The 17,332-nt window shown below is 36.3% G+C and overlaps 3 protein-coding genes across 3 annotated transcripts; 2 read left to right on the top strand and 1 right to left on the bottom strand.

Moving 5' to 3' along the window:
* Positions 1-791: 791 nt before the first annotated feature.
* Positions 792-8,030, bottom strand: LOC137194498 (uridylate-specific endoribonuclease C-like). The gene is made up of 7 exons (XM_067606447.1): positions 7,912-8,030; positions 5,160-5,259; positions 3,719-3,830; positions 3,507-3,628; positions 2,408-2,520; positions 1,481-1,634; positions 792-1,320 (listed from the first exon to the last, which is right to left on the bottom strand). Exons 1-7 carry the CDS (start codon positions 7,920-7,922, stop codon positions 1,060-1,062), a joined length of 873 nt encoding a protein of 290 aa, XP_067462548.1. The 5' UTR covers positions 7,923-8,030; the 3' UTR covers positions 792-1,059.
* A 1,452-nt stretch (positions 8,031-9,482) lies between these two features.
* Positions 9,483-13,965, top strand: pak1ip1 (PAK1 interacting protein 1). The gene is made up of 10 exons (XM_067606446.1): positions 9,483-9,817; positions 10,502-10,664; positions 11,795-11,915; positions 12,025-12,099; positions 12,194-12,246; positions 12,328-12,473; positions 12,602-12,699; positions 12,886-12,985; positions 13,293-13,422; positions 13,659-13,965. The coding sequence occupies exons 1-10, from the start codon at positions 9,740-9,742 to the stop codon at positions 13,754-13,756; spliced, it is 1,062 nt and encodes a 353-aa protein (XP_067462547.1). The 5' UTR covers positions 9,483-9,739; the 3' UTR covers positions 13,757-13,965.
* A 664-nt stretch (positions 13,966-14,629) lies between these two features.
* LOC137194496 (transmembrane protein 14C-like) lies at positions 14,630-17,251 on the top strand. The gene is made up of 5 exons (XM_067606445.1): positions 14,630-14,711; positions 14,836-14,931; positions 16,765-16,866; positions 16,966-17,053; positions 17,167-17,251. The coding sequence occupies exons 2-5, from the start codon at positions 14,856-14,858 to the stop codon at positions 17,222-17,224; spliced, it is 324 nt and encodes a 107-aa protein (XP_067462546.1). The 5' UTR covers positions 14,630-14,711; positions 14,836-14,855; the 3' UTR covers positions 17,225-17,251.
* The last annotated feature ends 81 nt before the right edge of the window (positions 17,252-17,332 follow it).

Raw genomic sequence — 17,332 nt, 5'->3', positions numbered from 1 at the left:
CCAACAAACCAATTTTTAAAGTTGTTTCTTTTAATTTGTATCAAATTGCATCACCCTCACTGTAAAATAAGTAATACCTGCAAATTACTCAGAAAATTTATGTAAAATTAAAGAACCTGTAAAATAAAGCATTACCAAATATATCTATAAATGTGTAAAACATTCCACTTTACTTTTTGTCTGAGGATTTAAGTTAAAGTTTTATTCTTATCTGCATAGGAAACACCAGAAATCTGTACATTGGCGTTCTTGCACCAAGGTACATCTAAGTTTAAAACACTACAAATAAAAAATGTAAAATATACAATATATAGAAATATGTCATAGTATGCAATACAAGTAGTGCACATTAAGTACAATTAACATGAGCAGAGAAATCATTAGCAGAATATTTTTGTTTTTTTGACAGCAGAAAAACACTCAAAATAAAATTCTACATTTTTAAGTCAGATTTCAGAAAATTAAGTCAGACAATATTAAAATGTTGAAGATTAAAATTCAAAATGTAATCCCAAAATGTACGATTTTATTCTCAGATGTGTGTAATTAGAAATAATACTTGCGGTGAAATTCACTTGTGGAAAAATTTCTGGAACTTTTCGTTTCATTTAATGCATTTTATGCCGCTTAACAGGAAGTTTGCCTGAAAGACCAAAATCAGCGTAAAAAACCCTTTGTTGTTTCTCCACAGACATTAAAAATAGGCTTAACAGGCTGATTTTATTCTCTCTAAATCTCTCAAACTACATGGCCTATTTTCTCTATCAGAGGAGAATAAATGAGTCAACACTTTTGTAAACAAAGAAGTTTTATTTATTCAATAAATGCATACAGAATATGACAGAAATGTGATTAACAATAATCTATATTCCTTCTATTAAGACAACCTAGATCAGGAGGTTTAGGCTAAAACCTCTTCTCGTTATAGATAGTTTAAGCCTGATGTTTAGTGCAAAGAGAACCTGATCCAGATTGGTTTTAGGGTTATACTGCATAGAAATGAAGTAAACAAAAACATGTAAATCTTACACAACAGCTGACAGCTGCAGTAATGTGATATTACAAATCCCTGTTGTTGCTGCTACGCAGTTTGGGGTAAGACGTGCCGATGGATTGCCCGTGACGATAGACGACCAGCTCCAGCACGTACTCATCCACTTTCACCACCACAGATGTCATCTTCTCAGTCGACATGAGGAAGATGATGGTGAAGAGAGCTACCTCAAACTCAGGACTAACTCCGATGAAGGAGCCACCAATCGGTTTCACCAAACCCTTCCAGCTGAACTGCAGGTTCAGGACGTGGTCGTCTTCATCTGGCTGTAAAATAATGACGTTAATAAGGAAAAGTTAATTATAACATAATAGTACTAAACTAATAGAAAAGTGACTGAATTGAGACAAATCACAACAGATCGGGTCAAGCAAGATGTTGAGAAAGACTTTTTGCTTTTCCAGAAACACGATGTTATCTTCTTACAGTATCTTTGCTGTCTCTGGCTTTGTAGCCTTTGTAGTCGATGTGGTTGTGCTTCTCCTGCAGGTAGAACTGGATCCAGTTGTGAAGACCCATGACCTCCCGGCCGAACTTGGTTTCTCCAACAAACACGTGTTCAAATCCGCAGGAATCCTCACTATAGTGGAAATAAAATCATTATGCTCAGATATCGGTTGATTAAACCTCCATATATTTGTCTCAGATGAAGTTTATCTGGTTACACAACTGAAATTTCTCTTTTGAAATGTGAGTTTGTGTGTAATTATGTGTTTTTAATTGTGCTGCTGCTGCTATCTTGGCCAGTTCTCCCTGAGATTCTTAATCTCAATGGGACCCTCCTGGTTAAATAACGGTTAAATAAAGTGAAAAAGTCCTATTTGAGCTTCAGTTCCTCTTATCTGCTGTTTCCATTGCAACTTGAATAACTGATAAAGACTGAAAACATGTGACTCTCCTTTAAATAAACAGTCATATATTACAAACAAACACTAAAAACATTCCAATAAACTTAAAACTCTACAGAGTGAAGTTTAATCCATCCAATCAGATTTATTCTTTAATGTGACCTTGGGAAATCATGGAAGTCTTTTTTCTCAAAGCAGATGTTATGATCACTGCATAAACTCCCTTTGTTGTCACAAACCGCTATTTGACAAAAACAACACAAAGATTTAACAGGATTTAAATGTGTATTTGTTCAATCACTGCATTTATCCATGAACACTTTTTCAGATTCTTTACTGACTCAACAGCAGATAAATCATCTGTCTCCTCATTTACTGGTTCAGCTGCAGAAAACCAGTCCTGAATGCCAGCCAACCAGTCACTCTGGAAATGATTAAACCCTTCTGTTTTTCCTCCAACATACAGAACAGTCTCAGCTCCCCCTGCTGTCATTTTGAAACTCACCCTCCGCTCCTATCTCTGTGGTAAAGGCGGAACCAGATGTCATACAGCTGTCTCTTGAACTGCGACACGTCTGATGGCGACTGTCCCTTCCTGACCAGATACTTGTGAGCACACTATGAGTTAAAAAAAAACAAACAAACAAACATATGGTGACATTTCAGTCTTTAACAGCAAAACCATACAGTGCTTGTATGACAATGTAAAAAAATAGAACATATTGAAGATAAAAATAGTGTCAGTCAGGTTAAAACAGTATTATGTTTGATACCTTTCAATGTCAAACTTTAAACCAACATGGTAGAAAAATAGAAATTCGGGGCGTCCAGTTGCCTTGTGGTTAAGATGCATACTATATAACTACAGCTTCCTACATTCGATACTGGCAAGGACTTTGTTGCATGTCCTCTCTGTCCTTGCATTCCTGTCTATCTCTAGTGTCACTTTCTAATAAAAGAATGGAAAAGAAACATGAAATTGATTTTGTTTCTTTAATTTGAACATCTACAATTTTCTGAGAACTGGGCAAACCACTGATGACCAAAGCCTCAGAACAGCTATTAATTTGAGCATTTATTTGTGATTGTTTTGTCGAATAGTATTACTTTAATAGTATTACTTTACTTTATTACTTTAAGTAAACTGCATAAAATGTTATCATGGCATGTTATTAATAAACTAAGGATGCAAGGTAGAGAAAAATGTTTATATATAATGGAAAGAAAAACTAATATAATAATAAGTTATGTTAATCTTATAATGTGATTTTCTTTTCCATTCTCATCTTAAAAAAGGTAAAAAGCTTTCAGTGTTTCCTTTAAAATGCTTCTTTTTAAGGTGGGAAAGCCTCTTGGGTGGATGAGCTAGATGACTGGTTTGGCGTCTATAACAACAGGAAATAATGGCTGATGTCTGGTTTTCTAGGAAGTCACCTTCACACTTATTTCAAATCCGCCTTGAACTCATCAGCAAACAACAGCTTGAAAGTCAGTCGACATTGTGGGAGGTGTCCAGGAGTGCAAACAGCTGCTGTGTTGGATCAGCGGTTTGAACGTTACAGTTTATAACACCAGATAGTGTTTCAGAGATCTTTTTACTGCACCTTCATGATGTCTGTCTCCATTATGGCGTCGATAAAGAGCCTGTTCTCTTTGAGCTCCTCTGATGTAACCGTCTCTGATACACCCGTGGACATCTCGTAGTTGTCCAGCAAGTTGATGAAATCTGCATGAAAAGGAAGTTTGCTCTTAAAAAAATGTAAAAAAATATATATAAATAGAGTAAAAGAGAAATGTGATGGGAACTGCTACGTACGAGCATAAGTCTTGATACTCTTCAGTTTGTCCTCGTTGACATATGTGAAGAGTGGCGCTCTGGCCTTGTCTCTGGCATAGTTGCTGCCCTGAGCCACATAACCTGCTCTCCCCTGAACACAACACAACACAACACAACACAAAGACCCATCAGCAGGCTGTAACTGCACCAAACAGGAAAATCTCTGCTTCAACATTACTGTAATAAACTGCAGATGCACATGAAATTAATAAGATGTGGTTTATAAAAATATGTACAGTTCTTTTTATGTGGACAATAAGACAATAACATGCAAATATCACCAGTCTATAACATGTATAAGCAGCCTATAAATACATTTAAAATATTATTTTCTATATGCCTGAACTATATGTGGCCCTCTGCTGATTGGTTGATTGGCAGAAAAGTAATTGACAACAGTTCTGATCATATTTTAGTCGTTTGAGTCCTTTATCAAGCAAAACTACCAAATAGTTGCTGCTTTCAGCTTCTCAAATGTGAGAATTTGCTGCTTTTCTCATTGAAAACTGAAAATATTTGTTTTGAACTGTTGATAGGAAAAAACAAGCAGTTTGAAAATGTCACCTTGGAATCTGGGAAATTGTGATGGACGATTTTCATGTATTTTCTGAGATTTTAGAGATTTAACAATTAATTGATCATTAGTTGCAGCCCTGTTATATACTGTTAGCATTATAGTTACTGTACATTGAGAATCAATGTGTATATTCTTTATTTTTATATCTATAGAACTTTACCAGAACTGTTCTTTAATCGAGAACATAGAATCAATAGTTATAAAGTTAGTTAGTTTTAGTTATTCTGTTGTTATATTGATGAAATGTGCATCATTATGATTTATGAGAGTCTGCTTTCTATTTTAAATGTATTTATTATTTGTTGTTCATTATTTAACTTCCCTCCACTGTTTAAATATATGTTAATATGTTTACAGTTGCTGAAATCGTCTCCTCTCTTCTTTTTTGGTTTCGTAAAGTACCGTGAGTTGCATTTCCTGTATGAAAGAAGCGATATGAATCAAGTTGATTATTATTATTATTATGGATATATATTATTAATGTGATGTCATAATGCACTATGAGGGTCCATTTATCTGCACTAACTGCTTCATAATGGAAATGCAATCCTGTGTTGACATAATGGTTTTACAGGAATTGACAGTTTCATTTATCTCTTCTCAGTGATGTCATACAATAGAGGCCAAACATTACATTATACTTCTTTAAGTCATTTAGCTCTAATGTTCTGCTTGTATCATCCTACTGTAGTTTAATTGCCTTTCCTGCAGCCGACACCGCAGAGCGATTCATCTGGTAAACTGACGTCCGTCCCAGATGAGGTTTGCATTTATTTCCTGTATCTCTGGAGTGTTTTGCATTGCAGAGAAGCGATGATGAAGAACAAGACTTCCACTACAGACCTGGAGGGAAATGATGTAATCGGTCCCTGGCCTGAGACGGTTGGTATCTAGGCGCCAGAGTTGGTTTAGCACCTCGGTGAGCTCCTGGTTGGCTCCTTGGCTGCAAAAAAACAAACAAACAAACAGACACAGTGAATTCAGTGGTAGTAGATGAAATAGAAATGATACAAGATGGTTTGTTCTGTTTTAGACTCTTTTCAAACTAATGAGGAAGATGAAGATGCTTCAGATGAACCTCAACTCCATCAACAGTTTGTTTTGATTTAACCACAAGATGGTGCCATAATGTGTAAAGCAAACACAGGTAACAATACAGGTGACACAGATGATGGCTTGATTACTGAATGATGTAATTATCCAATAGGAGGCCTTGTGTGATGTTTGAAAATGTATAATAAGTGGTTTTTAAATCAATATTCTTGTTTGGCTCCTGATGAAGGTGTGAGCTGAAAAGTTGGACTTTAATTCAGCACAACGCTGTTTGAATAAAGAAGACGTTGATGAAACAAGCAAGTCTGTGCGTGATCCTCCTCCTTCAAGCAATTTTGTTCTTCGGAGACATAAATTAGAAAGCCCATTTCACAGCAGATATTTAACGTGTCATAGCAGGAAAAGCACAGGTGTTACTAACGAGACACGTCAGTTTTATTCAATTTATTCTTGTGTAAAATGCTAAATGTCCTCTGTGAAAAAAGTATTATTTGGAGTTAGAAAGTTCAACGATTAACACAATTTCTCCCTTTACAACCGTTATAACGTTCAGTTGACTTTGTGATATCTTCTTATTTAACCGACTTCCTCTTTTACAACCGCAGCCTTTTACAAACTTATATATTCAAACATTCACACCTACAGTAAATTCTGCTCCTTCACAGTAGAGCTGCAATGATTAATCGATTGGCAGAAAATGAATTGCAACTATTGATAGCTGATTTATCATTTTAGCCATTTTTCAAGGAAAATCGCCAAAGAATCTCTTGCTGCAGCTTTTCTTTGTCATATATGAAAGTAAACTGAATATATCTGGGTTTTGGACTGATGGTTGACCATAACAAGACATCTGAATACATCTCCTTGAGCTATGGGAGATAATAACAGGCATTTTTCAGTTCATAGACTCAACGATAAATTGAGAAAATAATTAGTAGTCTAATTGATAATGAAAATAATCATTAACTGCAGAATCATCCACTCTGCTGTGCCCTACTAGTGAGGGTAGAAATGAGGTGTCCTGCATGTCTTTATCATGGCAGGAATTAATGATAAAGGGGAAGTTTGGAAGAGTTCCTTTTTTTCTACCACCACTGATTAATTCAGCAGTTAAACTAATCAAACATGAGATTGTGTCATTCAGGCTCATCACGGGACCCTTTTATGAGAACCTGTTGCTTGATTAAATCATTCAGACGACTAACAGGAAGTGGCTGAAATACACAAAAACCATGTTTGTATAACAAATACGCTACGTTTCAAACAGAATTTCAAACATGTTTCTTGTTTGTTACTTTGGGATGTTTATGTGTGGCCTAGTATTTAATCTGCAGCCATAAATGTGTGTAATTGTGCTGAATATTCCAAATTTTAAGTGTTGACATGCACTATTTTGTGATATTTCAATAAAAGGGTCAATCAAAAAGGAGTTGTATACACTCTCACTCATTTAAACCTGCAACATTGGTCTCAGGTTCTCCCACAGTAAGTCACCAACAAGTTTTAATTCGCATTTTTTTGAAACAGAGTCTTGCCTGAATCTCATACAGCAGCTAGAGGCCACCTGTTATAGTCTTTCATCGTGCTGCTGGTTCCTTTTGTTACACAGACACAATACCAGCAGAGAAAACTGGCAGACAGGCGTTGAAACACTTCAGCAGAACATACTGACCGCACCTCCATCATTAAGTTACCACAGCAGGGCTCAATGTGTAGGTTGTAACACGAGATAGACTGAAAAACTGCAGCTTATTTTTGTGGCGGCAAAACTTGGCCAAACAAATGTGATTCAGGGTGAGAAAGTGAGACTGATCAGTTGCTTTTCCTGCTCATCTTCAATGTGCATCATCTTTTTTTTTTTAAAAAAAAAGGGGGACATTGCAATGAAAATATATCTGAAAAATGACAACAAAAGCCACCATTGCTGCCATATTCAGAGCAGACGGTTGGCACATCGGGGAAAAGATTGAGTAAGAAGCAAATGACAGGAAAAGACAACAAGTGAGACAGAAACTCCCCTGTTCTTTATTTAGATTGGGCACAGTGATGAATATCACAAGGAGGAACAGATACAGATTTACTGCGACTGAGACTGATTCTAGTCATCTATGGCCTGCTTGTTCTGTTGTATAATTCAACCCACTAATCATTAACAGACCCTACTACACTCTCACACGCAAACAAACAACACACTGCATCCATATATCCACCACACGCACAAACTTGCAATCTTCACTGGGAACAGCTGTTAAGTCTCAACCAGAAGGACACAATATGTTATGCAAGAGAAAAGGAGAAACAAAACCTAAAAAAAAGGACTTTTTCTCGACATTAGCAGCAAGAAGAAGTGTCATGTTACAGTTTGGCTTCATGTTTACATAAAATATTTCTGTAGTAAATGGAAACAAAGTGTTAAAACGGTCGCAAAGAAGCTGAGAAAAGCTGATAAGAAACATGCACTGAACAGGAAGCAAAGAACACGTTTAAATAAATTAACTCTGATGTATTTCTCTCATTTTTGTTGTTGATATCCAACACTTACCTTCTTGCCATGTTTTCGTTCAGTGGGGGAAAATTCACACTGACTTCTCACATCCTCTCAGAAAAACTGCCGTTTTAAGCGGACAGTTATCTGAGGCGTCAATCATGACGTTGCCAAGGGGAACAGCCAATTACAAGACAGAAGAAACAGCTGCAGCCCGCCTATCTGTCATTATTAGGGCGGGTCCCATCCTGTGGCGTCTAAATAATATATAGAGGGCTTTTTAAAGTGAGTTAAATGTGCTTTACATAGAGGTAAACTTCTTGTAGAGGGTCTTCAGAGTCAGTTTTAATAGATCTCTCAGAGATTACTATAAAAAAAGGGCTACTTATTGTGATTTCTGCATCCTGAGTTCAAGCAAATTAACAATAATGAGGATATTATTCCTAGAAACAGCCTCAAACATCAAGCCCAGTTGTTTCACTGGACTGAAATGTCTTGGAAGATTCCCAGACATGTGGGGGAAGAAGTTGTTATAACAAAGTTTATGGTTATGACTTGCTAAATTATTGAAATTTATAGCCCTAAAGGCTTAATCCTAATTAACCCTAAACCCACAAATATTAATGATTTAAATACATGATTAGGAATATAATGGCAAATATAATTATATGTGATTAAATGTCCTGTGATTTAAATGAAAGTTTTCATAGTTTTCATAGTCAAATAACCTCATCAAAGGAGTTTTAATTTGTCCAAAACATTGCTCTAAATTAGGTTATGAATAGGTCAAACTTGGGGTGTATTGTTATGGGAATTCCAAGTAGTACAGTACACGATTACAAATTATGCAAATTATAGAAATAAATGCAAGTCACATATTTAAAGTCCCCCTCCACTCAAACATGTGTATTTCTTGTTGTTCCTTCAGTTGGATGCTTGAGTTTCACTGTGCAGAATTATGTATGTGCAGAGTTTGTTTTCACTTTCATCTGCTGAGAATGGAAAGTTTCTTTGTGTTCACTGAATCCAATTTTAAGGGGGCGGCCCTACGAGCAGGATTTGTGATATCACAACTAGTTTGGAAGCTGATCCTGGTTAAATATTCAACGTACAATATGAGGATGTGATGTGGGAACTGAGCCTGCAGTGCACAAACACTGAGAATGGACTTTACAGTGAAGTAGGAGACGTCTTGTGTCCAGCAGTTAAACTTCTGAAATGAAAAGTCTTTCTTTATTTCATAGATTCTGGATTTCTTAAATGAGAGAGAAGCAGTAGATGTCATTTTAAGGATTTTAACAAACTTTATGAACTTTTTTGTGGAAAAACAATATCAGACATAATAATTATTCAAAGCAGATTACTTTATATACATCTTAAAACATTTCTGGAGGAGATCTTTAAAAATTCCTGCAAGACTCCGGTTTGAAAACCAATAGGGGGGAAAGAGCAGATGAGGGGTGGGGAAGAACTTCCTTTCTTTCTTTCTGTCTTTCTTTCTGTCTTTCTTTCAACTTAGTTTAGATAGGAGAATTGAGTCTTATTTTCAATCCAATGGAAGGCAGCAATGCAACATTTTGGATGCAAACCGCCTCTAAAAACCAACGAAGAAGAAGAAGGAGGAAATAGCAGAATTTCGCGCAAGCGCGGTAGCTCCACACGTTGTTTTGATTCTGAAAATGTGTGTAGCTATGCTAGTAATACATAATCTGGTGTAAGTAGGTTTACTACGCCGTTTGTGTTGTTTATTGTGTCGGTGTTACTTATGTAGGCCTCTGGTGAGACTGTTACTAGCTGTTTAGCTGAGACCAAGCGGCAGAAATTACACAGTAAAAGGCTGAAGTTAGAAGAAAGCTAACTGGCTAACGTAGCTACAAGTGGCAGCATGGCAGCTGTACTGGAGCTGGTTGCTGGGAGCTACGAGCAGGTTACATTTGGATACCGAGTGAAAACTGATGAAAAAGTAAGTGTCATTGAGTTTGATTGGTGTTTGTGCAAGGCTGCGACCTGATTTTATATTATTATTCCGTATATGCTGTTACATATGTGTATACATTGTGTTAATTATTTAATTAACATATATGGACAATCATGGACAGTACTACCATAGTATTATCCACCTGACTTGCACTAATATACAGTGTATTATACTATAGCATATTAACATTATTGAACAGTGTATACTCAGCAAATAGCATATTATAGTCATGTGTAGTCTCTTCTATTTTCATTCATTCTATATATTCTCTCTTATACATTGTTATATTTGAGTCAGTAAATTTAGTTATTGTGAATATTTTAGCCTTTAAGTGTATTTGTTTCTTTTACCTACCTCATTGTTTTTGTATTTTGATTTATGTCAAGTGGCTACTGTAACACTTTAATGTGCCTTTTGAGATTAATAAAGTAATGCTACTCTATTTATCTATCTATCTATCTATCTATCTATCTATCTATCTATCTATCTATCTATTTATCTATATTTTTTGATTATTTGATGGGATCATAGACAGTATAAGCTCTATCATTTGAACCATTAGGCTCAGCTGGCTGTCACAATTTTGTTGATGCAAAATTGATGCTAAGACTCATTAGTTCTCAATCCCTTCATGTTTTTTTTTTTTTTTTGTTTTGTTTTTTTTTGCAGGAGTGGACATCCAAGGCAGACTTCACACATCATGCCCACACTGCTTCAATATCAGCTGTGGCAGCCAGTGAGAGGTTTGTTGTCACAGGAAGCAAAGATGAGACCATACAGCTGTACGACATGAAGAAGAAAATCGAACACGGAGCTTTGCTGCACCATGACGGTGAGTATCTTCAGTTCAAGAGGTCTGTGTTTTAACATTAAGCCATGTGTAATAAATAAATGTACACTGGAGGACAACAAAATTTTAATTTAACAAGTATAACTTTCTACATTAAAATATCAACAATGCAGTAGAGCTGCAACTAACGACTATATTCATTATCGATTAATCTGACCAATGTTTTCTTGACTAATCAGTCATGATGTCTGTAAAATGACCAAGATGACGTCTTCATATGTTTTGTTTTATTCGACCAAAACTCAAAGATACTCTGTTTACTATCATGTTTGACAAAGAGAAGCATTAAATAATCACATATGAGAAGCTGAAACCAGCTGATGTTGATCATTTTTGCATTAATAATTACTAAAATTATTCAATTATCAAAATAGTTACCTATTAATTTTTTGTCAATTGACTAATTGGTTAATCTTTGCAGCTCTACAGTGCAGTTAAGGTGAAGAAACATGGAAGGCCAATGAGAACACTAATAAAGAAGATTCATTTTTAAAATTTCATATTCACAAAAATTTTTTATTTGATCTCCACAGAAATTTATTTTCTAGAATCAAATGATTCAAAACATCATTTATAGATTTTTAGAAAACTATTTTAATTGTTTTGTGTTCATAATAATGATAATGATTATTTTGGAATAATGACACACTCAACTTTGTTTTCTTTAAATCCTGAAAAAAAAAATTCTTTTTCTTTGTTACAAAGTCACAAGAAAATTTAAATAATTACTCAAGAAAAGGCAGAAAATAATGTGAATTAAGAAAAAAAAAAGACTTTTATCTACAATCATAAAATAACAGACATGTTCAGTACATGTTTTTTCCTAAAAATGATTTTGTTACCTACCTTTTTTTGTTTAAATTCAGTGCTGTCTTCATCCTGCTCATCTCCTCATCACTTCACTGATTTTTGCTGTAGGCTGCTGTCTTGTAGACAGAATGAGCGTCAGGGTCTGAATTACATTTAACCAGTCAACACACTGCAGACAGCTTCATAGACATTGTTCATAGTCATAGTAGAACTGACTCTGATTACTTAAAAACATTTTTTTAAGCTAGAAAGAAATTAGCTTCTGATCTTTACACCTGACACTAACACCTGTTATTGCACAGGCACCATCACCTGCCTCGAGTTTCATGGGACGTCTCATTTACTGAGCGGAGGAGAGGATGGACTGATATGTGTGTGGAGCACAAAGAAGTGGGAGTGTCTGAAGACCATCAACGCTCACAAGTGAGTACACAGAGACTTCCTGGTAGGAGCACTGAGAGGATTGTGTGTGTGATTATTACCGTGAATGTTGGTTAGACGAGTCACGGTGCCTTGCTCTTGTTTTCCTCAGAGGCCACGTCACATCGTTGTCTGTCCATCCTTCTGGCAAACTTGTGCTCTCGGTTGGGACAGATAAGACTCTCAGGTAAAACTCACACATCTCCTGGAAAGTCAGTGAAGCAGGGAGTTTATTTAAGGAGGTATTGATTGATTTTGCCTCTTTTTAAAATCTTTTTTAGGACATGGAATCTAACCAACGGAAGATCAGCTTTCATCAAAAACATCAAACAGAGTAAGTTTTCTCTCGAAATGTGAAGTTAATGTTATTTGTATTCTTGAAATGATCTTAACCTTTTCTCTACACTTTAAACAGATGCACACATTGTCAGATGGTCTCCAGATGGGGATAAATATGTGGTCGTGGTAAATGACACGGTGACTGTCTACAACCTGGAGACGGCCTCTGTGACAGGGACGGTCAAAAACCCCAAGAGAATCTCGTCTATTAAGTTCCTAAATGTGAGTTCTCTGGCCAACAGGGACAAGAAATACAAGTGGGAAAAGATTGATTTGGCATAATGGAAAAAAATATATCAATATAACTCTTGTAAGTTTATAAAGGTGCTGTAATCCTGCTTCTTTTTCAGAACTCCATCCTGGCTGTTGCAGGAGATGATGAAATAGTGAGGCTATGTGATGTGGGAAAGGAGAAATGGGTGTGTGAGTTCAAGGCTCATGACACCAGGTAAATTCAGTGTGTTTTTTTATGTCACAGACTCACCACCAAGTTATTCAGTGCAGGTGTTTTCAGTATTTTGTGCTGCAGAATGAATTGGGAGACAACCTACTTATATTTTATTGACTTCTACCAAAATGTATCACTTAAACACGTGAAAACAGGAGTGAAACCTGCTTTCTTTTATGATTTCAGGGTGAAAGCGATTGACAGTTTCAATATGGAGGATTACTGCGTGTTGGTGACGGCTTCAAACGACGGATTCATCAAAATGTGGAAACTCCATCTGAAAGAGGCATGTCACTAGTGTTGTTTATGAAACCAAATGTCTCACACCTTTACCTTTTCAGCAACAGTATGTGTTTTAAAGTAACATTTCTTTCAGTCTTTAGCTTTTGACATACTACTACTTTTCAGAGCAGAGTAATAAAGTTCTGTACAAGCAATAATAACTAAAATCAGATGTATATAATCAGATAAGTAGTAAAGATGTCAGACATAATCAAAACCTAAAAATATATAAATGAGCCTGTCAACAGAAAAACAAATATATGACACGTGCTGAGCTGTCGATGATCTAGCGATGTCCTGCTGTCCATCAGGAGTTGGAGTCTCCCACTCTCCTGGGGGAAGTGAACACAACAGCCAGACTGACGTGTCTCGCAGTGTGGAAGCCTTCATCAGTGCAGCAGATCACTGAAGAACCAGAGAACAAGGCAACAACGTCTGAAGGTGGAGTCCTGCAAACACTTCATTTGTTTGACTTAATCATAAAAGAGATAAGACAAATAGAAATTAGCTGGTAAAGTGATGATCATTATGATGGTAAATCCAAGCCCCAGTGCAGGGATGGAAAAGAGCGTGCATGTTTATCTTTTACTAGAATGTAGAACTAAAGAACTTGATGGTTTCGTGTACTGTTTCTGTGTCCATGTTAACACGCTTTATTTGCCTCTCCCTGTTCACAGAACTCGCTCAGGAGCTTTTAAAGACGAAGAGAGTGCGGATTGCAACAGAAGAAGTCATTCTAGAAGATGAGAGCAAACCCAAAAAGAAGAAAAAATAAAAATGGGCACAAATAAAACAGTTTTATAATCCATGGACTATTTTCATCTGGACTTATTTGGTCTGTCTTGCTTTTGTTATGGTTGAAACAGGAAATGATGGAACCCAGTTCTAACGTTTTTAAGTATTAATTGTATTTTTGTCATAAATATGTATACTTCCAAAAACTGAAAAGAGTAATGAGAAAGAATAAAAATGTTTTATGATGTACGGACTGTTGTATGTGTGCTTGACTTGTATTTGCTCATGGCTGCCACAGGGAGGTGATAAAGCAAAGCTGCTGATTGTATTTTTTGAAGAAAACATTTTTTGTTTTCGTGACAAGATATGAGTAATGCATCAGTCATTAGATATTCCTCTCTTCATTTGGCACAAATAAGATGATCTAAATAAAAAGCACTTAGCATGTAAAGGATAGTTTTTCAAGTGTGTCTTAAAACAGTCAGGTGCTCATATGAACCCTGAAAGAGGTTTTACTCGCTGTAATCATTCTACCTGTTCATACTGAATATGAAAAGATCCCCTTCAAATGTGCTTTCAGTGTAAATGATGGAGGCCAAAATCCATTGTGTGTCCACACAGTCATTTATATGCAAAAATGCATTTAAAAGTTAATCTGAAGCTTATATGAGGCTTCAGCAGTCTGAGTTAGTCATATCAAGTGGATATCTGCCACATTCATTCATTTGTGTGGATTTTGGCTCCCATGGCTCACATTACAAGTGCATTATGAAGGGATCCTCTAATGATCAGAATGAACAGGAGGAACGATTACAACAAGAAAAACCTGTTTCAATGTTCATTTGGACACCTGATTGTTGTTTTAAAACACACTTGGAAAAATTGTGAACTTGTCCTTTAAAAAAAGTTTAACCCCGGATATGACGCAATCACGTTAACGTTCGGCGGTTGCTAGATGCGTAACTAGTGAAAACTTAGCCTGTTTCAAAATTCAGGTGCGCATTTTCTGATAATTTGATGATAAACCGCTTGATATATTTTTTGTTTAAAGCCTAACTAAACTGTAAACTGTTGACACATTGTGGTTCAGTGCTGTTAAATTAAACTTAATCCGAGCAGGAGCGTCAGAGTTTCGGGTCATGGCAGTTGACAGGATCGGCTACGTTTACGCTGCTCTGGTGGCGGTTGGAGGACTCATAGGTTATGTGAAAGCAGGTAGGACTGACACACTGACGGTTGTTTGGATATTTTCAGCTACTACAGGTTTCATATAGGTTAATAACACTTGTATCTATCTAAATCATTTTAAGGGGTTGTTGTGAAGCCCCCAGAATCAAATGTCAACTGTCATACAGGGAAGTAACGTATCCATCACAGAGGAGGCAGATGTAACGTTAAGTTACCAGTTTCTCCACTGACATTGGCTTCAGTTAATTTTTTAATCTTTCAAGTCTGTCTTAAAACAACAGTCAGGGGCCCAAATGAACATTTAAACAGGTTTTCTTGCCATAATCATTCCTCTTGTTCATACTGACCATTAGAAGATCCCTTCATAATGCACTAACAATGTAAGAGATGGGGAACAAAATCCACAGTCCTCCTCCTGTGCAAACATGTATTTAAAAGCTGCAGCGTCCAAATGAGTCAGATCAAGTAGATCTCGTTCACGTTACAGTCTTTTTAGTGCCAAAGTCCCTCTTTTTGTTACTTTACTTCCACCACAGCTCAACAGAGAAACACTGTGTGAGGAAACACAAAGAGGGAATTTGATGCTAAAAAGACTGTAAATGTGTCAGATATCCACTTGATATGACTAACTCAGACTGCTGAAGCCTCATATAAGCTTCAGATAAACTTTTAAATGCATTTTTGCACATAAATGAGTGTGTGGACACACTGTGGATTTTGGCCCCCCATCACTTACATTGAAAGCACGTTTGAAGGGGATCTTTTAATAGCCAGTATGAACAGGAGGAATGATTACAGCGAGGAAAACCTCTTTCACTGTTCATATGGACACCTGACTGTTGTTTTAAGACACTTAAAAAAAACTGTGAACCTATGCTTTAAAAGGTTTAAAAGACTCCACCAATGACTAAAATAAAACCTTGAATGCTTAAACATCCCTACCAGACATGTTTTAGATTTTTAGATATATAAAAATTCTCTACTTTGAATAATCATTGTGTCTAATGTGGTTTTTCTACCTCATTAAAATCCTCTAGAATCTATGATAATGCAAATATTTTTCCCTTAAAGAGTTTAATTGCTGGACACTATATGTCCAATTCTCACTGGAGGCTTCAAGTGTCCACATGACACTTGTGTAAATTGAATATCGGACAACAATGGGCTCCAAACTAGTTGTGATGTCACAAATCCTGCTCGTAGGTACACAACTCAGATTTAAGGTGAGACAGAGAAACTTTCGTCCTTCAGCAGTTGAATGTGAAAACTTCTGCACATACATCATTCTGCACAGTGAAGCTCAAACATCCAACTGAAGGAACAAGAAAAATGTTTTGAGTAAAGAAGCACTTTAATTATCATGGACATCAGGTGCCTTTTGATACCTCACAATGAGCAACATCAACATGTTTTTTTTCTACAAAACTTTATTGTCTTTTGTAAGAAAATAAGCCAGACTTCTCAAATGGATTTGTTTTGTTTTGTCATAGCAACTGTGCAAGAACTCAAATAAGATACACTAAAAAATTAGCAAAACTATGATCTAAAACAGGAAACATCTACTCAAATCATAAGTAAACAAGGAAATAGCTTGTCAAATAATAAGTAAACATCGCTTGTTTTATCCAAACATTCATTCCCAACTTAAGATACGTGACAGTTTTGGATACTCTGATAGAGACACGTTTCAGTCGGCATCCAAAAAGTATTGTAGTTTAAAATCCGGCCCTTCAATAAAGAAAATGGATATTTTTTAATAGAGAAAAATAAAATGGGTAGTGTTATTTTTTTTCATTCATTCAGTAGACAATATAACCTAATAAACGTATCTACTGTGATCTGAATATATTTGCTCCACAGGCAGCGTCACCTCTCTGGGCGCAGGGCTGCTCTTCGGTCTGCTGGCTGCAGTCGGTGCTTATCTGACATCTCAAAACCCAAAGAATGTCTGGCTTTCACTAGGTGAGCAAGTTTAGTTTGTTAAGTTGTTACAGTCCCTCTGTAGCTTTTACAAATCACGTGACAACAAACTGTCTCCCCTCCACTGGGGGAAAAACGCAGGCACCTCGGGAACGCTGGCTGTAGTGATGGGACTGAGATTTCTCAACTCCTGGAAGTTCATGCCAGCTGGTTTAATAACTCTGGCGAGGTAATACACATTTATTTTCCTTTCTACTTTCACTTTCCTTGTAACTGTTACTGGGATAATATTGTACAATGTTCCAAACTGTGTCCTGATTAAATGTTGTCGTCTCTTCTCAGCGGACTGATGCTGGCAAGGATCATAACTGGAATGCAAAAGAGAGCACGAAGCTCTTGAAAATATTAAAATATGCATTTTAAAATATGTCTACATAGTCTGAATGTGTTATATACATTCACTTTTCTTGTGTCTATTTTTTATCACACTGGTTCTGTGTAAAAATGT

The sequence above is a fragment of the Thunnus thynnus genome, chromosome 12 (assembly GCF_963924715.1).
Source record: "Thunnus thynnus chromosome 12, fThuThy2.1, whole genome shotgun sequence".
In the NCBI taxonomy this organism is placed as follows: domain Eukaryota; kingdom Metazoa; phylum Chordata; class Actinopteri; order Scombriformes; family Scombridae; genus Thunnus; species Thunnus thynnus.
Note: the sequence above shows the minus strand (reverse complement) of the source record. Positions and strands in the feature narration are given on the sequence as shown.